This window comes from Camelus dromedarius, chromosome 14 (assembly GCF_036321535.1).
Source record: "Camelus dromedarius isolate mCamDro1 chromosome 14, mCamDro1.pat, whole genome shotgun sequence".
In the NCBI taxonomy this organism is placed as follows: domain Eukaryota; kingdom Metazoa; phylum Chordata; class Mammalia; order Artiodactyla; family Camelidae; genus Camelus; species Camelus dromedarius.
The window spans coordinates 53,413,131-53,420,102 of NC_087449.1; the positions used below are offsets into that span (position 1 = coordinate 53,413,131).

The following is a 6,972-nucleotide window of genomic DNA, read 5'->3' on the forward strand; positions in this document are numbered from 1 at the left end:
CTGAGGTTCTCCAGATCAGCAACCAATCATCATTAGTAGGACTCAAAATAGTTTGAAATCTTTCATTGGGATGTAAACCTGATAAGCTAGTCACTCCCAACTCCTGTCACATGTGAGAAAAGTCTGTTGAACTTGAATAGAAACCCACCTATGGCCAAGATTCCCTGTAATAATTATAACAATGATTTCCTATATTATCATCTCTGAGAGAGAAGGCAACTAGCCAGCCATTTCACATTCTCATCAACCCCTTTACTCTTCATGATCCCAAGATGAGGATGTGTCACTGTTCAACCTCATCTCTAAAGTTCAATATGGGTGATAGGAATAATTAACTTATTCACCTATATGAATATCCACTCCTGACTAGGTGCTAGGGATGCAGTCCTGAACACCATCACCATCATCAACTACAACACAACATTGTCCCTGACTTCATGGAACTAAGACATGTTGAAAACAGAGCTGGGAAAAACCCAGCTGCTAAAGAGTCCTCAACCAGACTGGCAGTCTACTTAGGGGACATGTCTGGAAGCAAGTTTGTGTGACCAGCCCATTCTCCCCTCCCTCATTCCATTTGACAGCAGGGAAAATAAGGCCCAGGAAGGAGAGGAGGTGGCTCATCCAAAGTCAGACAGTTGATCATTGAGCTGAGACTCGAACCCATGTTCTCTGGGCCTCCCCTTGCCACCACACTGCCTTGTCCAAGGTTCCCAAATGGCAAAGTGATGAGAAATTGTTGCTTCTAGTGACAGACTGTTTCCTGATGTATGTACATCCAGAATATGCAGCTTCAACCCATCTTATCAGCACAGAACTTGTGCCCAGGTCTATCTCTCAAACTGGAATGTTCATAAATAACCTTCATTGATCTACAGCCTGAGTGTCCAGTCTTCATTCGAGCTCATTTTCACCCTCTCTGAATCTTTCTTGATGATTACTTTCACTTTAAAAAAACTCATCTTAAAAGAACAGAGCCCTTTTTATCTGACGCTAGCTCCCCCTCTGCTCCTGGGGTCTAATCAATCCATGTCTGGAAATAAACAAGCCAGAGAGGAAAGTAACAGTCCCTTTTATGAAAGCAGGCACCTTTCTAAAATTGTCTATCCCTGGGCATGGCACAGAGAGAAATTCAAATGAGAAAGAAATCAAGACATCCTCCAGAAATGGTCATACGCATTCCTCATCAGGTGGGACACCAGGGAAGTTAACTCCATGTTAACAGCTAAACCAAAAACTCAGAACTCAGTCCCACATTTTTTCAGGTTGTTTGGAAGGCGGAGATGTGGGACAGGGGTGGTGAGTCGTGGGGGGTCCAAACTCAAGAAGCCTGAAGAGACAATAGGCTACAAAATATAACAGTGTATAGAGTCCAATCCCCTCCATTCTGCCAGAGCTTAAGGTCTTCAAAATAGTGAGAGGGCTTGCTGAACACCAGCTGTAGGTGTAGACAAGCAGGCCTCCAGCTACTAACAGGGGTGTACGAAGATGCCAGACAGAAAGATCCAGACATCTGGCAACCAATACAGACTTCCACCCATTGTGCTATTTTACCCCCACCTGCAAAGCAGAGTCTCCACACCTCCCACCATCCCACAGCCACTGCAGCAAGTCACTGCCCAGAGCCTCTGCCAGCAAGGGAGGTTCTCTTTGTATAAAGGAGCAGAACCAGGCTCCCCACTAGCCTGCCTGTCCTTCCTACCATGGCTCCCAACCACAGACTGTCAGAAATGGGTCACATACCTAGATGCTAATGCAGAAAGTACTTCCTCTGAAAAGGACCGTAGTTAATTATTAATCCTTTGTGGGGGGTCCTTTTGAAAATCTGACGGCAGCTCTACACTCCATGAAAAACCACATGCGTGCAGTTTATATGTAATTCCATTGAGAGGTTACTGCCCTCCAAGGAGGTCTGAAAGGGTAACATGATCAGAGGCAGCTTTGGGAAAGGGGCTTGGGTGGTTCAGGTGAGTATTCAACAACAGCTCCTTAACCAACTGTGAGGAATGATGTCCGTTCCTTAGCTGCTGCAAGTTCCAGGCATCAATTAACCTTTGGGATTTCAACAAGAATTTGAAAACAGAGTATGCACACATGAAACAAGGACTGATCTTTGTGATTTCCTATCTTGATATCACCGAATGTCCAGTGATTACTAGTTAAGATAGTCTCCACAGGGCTTAGCATAGAAGACTGAGCAACAACAGCAATCATAAGTGAGGGAGAGGTGGGAGTTGAGCGGGGACAGATTGGACAAGAAGAGGGGGACAGCTAAGCTCCACTGGCTCTGAGTAGGTCCTGGCAGGGCAGGTCCTGACCCTTACTATCTGCTCCCCCTGGAAATCAGGGCAGACCTGCTGTCTGCTCTGCAGCAAACCAAGGAGTCCAGATAGAAGCAGTCCTTTCCTTCTGGATCCACGAGGACGGGGGAGCATCCTTTCATCTCTAAGGAGAAGACCCTGGTCCACTGCTTGCCCGCAGCCCCTCGTGGCCCAGGGTGTCACTGCAGCCCCCTCTGCAGTGCTGGGCAAAAACCTCACGCAGGCAGCTCCAACAATAGTCTAGTAGAACATTTAGTTATCAAGTGGTGGCTTAGCAACAGTCTTCAAGCCATGGGGAGGCTGCATTTGCTTTTGACTTCTTAAACTAAGACTAAGATTCAGACTCCAAGTGATCCTTCTAACCCCCATCTGGTACAACCCCTACAGGGGACAAGTCCAAGACCTGCTTCATTAAGCCAATAACCTCAGAGCTTCTGTAACATTACCACTGCCTTATTGATCACTGCTCCTTGCATCACATGCAATTATGTACAATTGTTCCAAAGCTCGATAGAAATAGTTAGCAAGAATGCACAACATCCTCTGGTTTGTAGGTTGCTGGCTAGATTACAAAATACTTCCAGGACACCAAATACCCTCCAAATACTGGATTTCCAGTTACCAGATCCTACAGGGGTTTGGGAGAAGTCATGACTTAAGGACACACAGTGAGAAAGAATGTGGCCCTTGGTCTCTTCAAACAGAAAAGATGTCCATTAATGAACCTTACTAGCAACTCCACAAAAATCTTATTAGCTACTCCACAAAGGGAGGGAGCAGGGGCCACCTGGGCTGATGGCTGGACAGAAAGACTAGAGTCTGGGGATGGGGTTAAGTTAGTCCAGCCATTCAGCTACCATCCATCAGGGGTGGATGATAAACTGAACCCAGCAGTGGAAAACTGTGAAGGAAGGAGTGAAGGTGGGAAGTTCGGGAGGAGGGAGGAGAGAGGAGAGTGTGCCTGGCAGCGCAGAGTAAATTAGGGAGCCCTGGAGTAACTGGGACCACGGCAAATGGATGGAAACACAAAAGAATCTTTTTTTTCTGGAGGGAGGAGGATCCTTACCTCCTTGATTTTCTCCCGCTGGGTCCGAACTAGGCTCTGGGGCTCCATACTCTCATCCCCCCTAGTCCCCAGGACTGGGTGGCGAAGGCGGCTCCGGAACGCGTTGAAGTCAAAGCTAGATCGGATGCTCTCCTCCTGGGGTCTGAGGACCACGACGCCGCTGCCCCGGGCCACCGTGGCCTCCTCCCGTGACCCGGTGGGACGGGTGCGCCGCGGCCACCCTTTCCTGCGGTGAGGACTGGCTTGACTGCTGGGGTCGTCCTCGCCCGGGGCTGGAGCCGCGGGGGCCGGGTTGGGCGGCGACTCCTGCTCGCGGGTCAGGGGGTGGCCGGCGACTTGGGCCACTACCTCCAGGCCGGGCTGCTGGGTCCGCGGGGCCAGGAAGAGGCGCTTGAGGCGAGAAGAGTTGGGCAGCAGGAACAGGGCCCCGAAGCACAGGGTGACGAGGCCGGAGAGGAAGAGAAGGAAGAGAAACTTGTGCGGGAGCCGCAGCCCCCACGGGGAGGCCGGAACGAAGCCGGGCACTTTCCTCATGAGCATCGTGGCCGGGCAAGACAGGTCCGGGACAGTCAGCTCCAGCCAGGCCCCTGAGGCCCTCGGAGTCCAGGCACTTGTCAGCAGGCGACCCTGCGAGGGGAGGTCGTTGAGGGGCGTCGCCCAGGGTCGGGGTCCCTGAGAGTTTCGCGCTTGGGGGACCGCTCCTGAAGTTCAGGGAGTTTAGAGAGAGTCCGCCCGCGCTGAGGCGGGGTCGCAGTGGCCTCGGCGGGGCCCGGGCGAGCGAGGCGGCACAGCTCTGGGCCCGGGCCCGCAAGGGTCGGCCGCGGGCCGCAGCCTTCCCTGAGGCGGCCGCGCAGCCCCTCGTCGCAGCGGCCGGAGCCCGCGGGGCCCGCGCCTTCCCGCGCTGCGGCCGCCGCGGAGGCCGTCACATGCCGTCCGCGGCGCCCAGGCTGTCAACGCGGAGGGACGCCCACAGGCCTTGTCCCCGCGTTGAACCGCCCTCAGCCCCTCTTTCCAAAGTTTCAGCCTCAGAAGCAGTTTCCAGAGAGGGCCGGCTCGGAGGGCAAGGCGGCGGTAGGGCCGGCGTGTCAGCGCCGCTCCGAGAGCGCGCCGGCCGGGCCAGGTCGCGACAGCGCCAGGGCTCGGCTATCGGCACACGTCCACAACTTTGCTCAGCCACGGAGCAGGCGTCGGGGAGCGGGGGCAGGTACTTCTCAACCTGCGGGGGTAGGGGGCTTCCCGGGCCCCTGACAGAGGAGGGATACCCGAGACCCGGTCCGGAGCCGGGCGCCGACCGCGACCAGCCGCGGTGGGGCGGCTGCAGCTGCGCTGGGGAGTGCGGGCTCCCGCCCCGCCAACTCAGTAGGGCTCCGGGTTTCTGCTGGGATCACCTGTTCCCGGTCCCCGCCGGCTTAGCAGAGCACGCAGTCCCTGCTGCGCCTCCCCCGCTGCAGCTGGCGTCCTCGCAGCGGCCGCTCCAGACGGGCCGCTGCCGCCGCAGGCTGAGACGTTGCCGCCGTTGCCGAGCCTGCGCCCCACAAGCGCGCACACCGGCCGGACGCCCCCACCGCCGCCGCCGCAGCAGCAGCTCGGGCTTTCACTGAGACAGCGCCCGCGGCCCCGCCTCCCGCCGGGCCACGCCCTCGGGCCACGCCCCCTGCGCGCGCCCCGCGGTCCACCTCCGCCGCGGCGCCTCAGCAGGCCAAGGGTCTCGCGACTGGAGCAGAGAGCGCGGGGCCTAAGCGCGGGTGGGGTGAGGGGACAGGACTCCAAGCCACGCCCCCTCCCTCAAAGGGCCAGCTCCGCGCACACTCCCCTCCATCCCACCAGCACCAATGGTCCAGCTGCGCGGGGTTGGCGAGGGCGGGGGTGGAGAGCAGAGCCAGGTCATTGGCTGCCTTGGAGGGATCCCCGTTGGGCCGCAGTCGTCCATTGGTTGGTGCCCAGCATTCGCTCGACTGGGAGCGACCGAGACACTCCCTCTTGCCCTCTCCCTTGCGGCTCCGGTTGTTAGTACCCCGGAGGGCGCAGGAGACCCAACCAGTCTGGAGGGCTTTGGTGGTCGTTGGGTAACCTCATTCACCACTCAGTGCCAGCCCAGGATTGGCAGGGAGTTGGGGGCCTGCCCAGCGGTCCCTAGAGCTTACGCGGGAGCCGCGGTAGTGCTGTTGTGGCAGTCTGTGAGGAAGGGCTGGCTGGAGCCAAGCCAGGGAGCTGTGGCCGTGGTTGGGCCAGGCTAAGGCAGTGTTTCCACTGGACACCGCCCGCGCCTCCACCGCAGACCACAGCTCTGCCTTCCTTTTCCCACAACCCCCAAACAGGACGGGGCCCCTGGATGGGGCAGGGAGAGATGCTAACCGCAGCAGTGCCAGGACAAGGAAGGAGAAAGAACCCTGATCATGTGCATAGAAGACCACACACATCATGTGACATGCGTACTCAGATGCCTGCATGTGTTTATGTGCACGTGTGCTCCTATGCAGTAGATACTGATGCACTCAGAGATTGAATGTGGGTACGTACCTGCACGCATACATTTAGTTTAGGGATGGACGCCAAGTGATTACATCAAATCTATGGAGACATATATATATGTATTAGTACAAATATTGACTGTACACACATGCCCACAGACACACAACAGATAAGTCCCAAAACATGCACACGTACACACTGCCAGGCATATAGTCCCAGACACAGGTGTGTCTTCACCCCAAGGTCCTCACACCCTCCTCCTTGGACTCAAGTCTCTCTGTGTCTTCTCCTGTTAAACCTAACCCAAGGCAAAGAAACATTGTGCTGTGTGGGTCTTTCATGCAAAACACTTTATAGAGACAAATAACAGCAGAGGGAGAGACAAATTAAGAGGTGTAATAGGCAAGAGGGAAAATATCTGCTTTCAGCTGCAATTTAAAATGAAATGCAGTGTTGATGAGAGAAAATACTGCAGGGAGGCCTTTCCGACAGAGGAAGCAGCCCAGGCTGGCTTTCACCTCGTAAATCTTGCTTCTTCCCTGAGGTCTGTTACTGATGGGCCACTGAGATTCAGATATTCTTCTACCTCTGGCCAGGCCACTGACAGTAGACCCCCCCCCTTGATATTTAAATACCCTTGGCCTGTACATTTCTTTCAATTGAAAATAATATATTGTTCCGTGCAAATATTTTTGGTCACTGGAGATGAACAGTCCCTCCTAACCCCACAAGTACACCCAGCTGAAATGTAAAATTCTAATTGAGATGTTTGTCTCTCATGAGTTTGATTGGCAGGAGTCAGTTCCCTGGAACCAGCTGCGAACATCAGAGACAAGCACATGATCCACTTGGAGGCAGGAACCCAGAGACCTGACCTGGCCTCTTCCTATCTCCATGGCCCAAGCATCTCCTTACCAGTCCCCCCTTTGGGAAGGGGTAGGCTTGTATTTGGAGAAACAGGCAGGAACCTAGCATTCATAGGAGGCACCCCACATTGTTTCACACTGAGAGTGTGGGGGAATCACTGTTAAGTCCCCTGAGAAGGTAGGACTCAGGAGAAAGGGAGGAGGGCAAGGCTGAGTCTCAGAAGGCTATATGTGTCTGAACTGGATC

General features: G+C 54.8%; 1 protein-coding gene across 1 annotated transcript in view; it reads right to left on the reverse strand.

Annotated features, from left to right (window-relative positions):
- Positions 1 to 4,951, reverse strand: part of MAN1C1 (mannosidase alpha class 1C member 1) — a 128,264-nt gene extending 123,313 nt beyond the window's left edge. The window contains exon 1 of the mRNA XM_010993703.3: positions 3,388 to 4,951. Within this exon, the coding sequence (XP_010992005.2) occupies positions 3,388 to 3,927 (540 nt within the window). The 5' untranslated portion in view covers positions 3,928 to 4,951. The remainder of the gene's footprint in view (positions 1 to 3,387) is intronic.
- Positions 4,952 to 6,972: the final 2,021 nt, after the last annotated feature.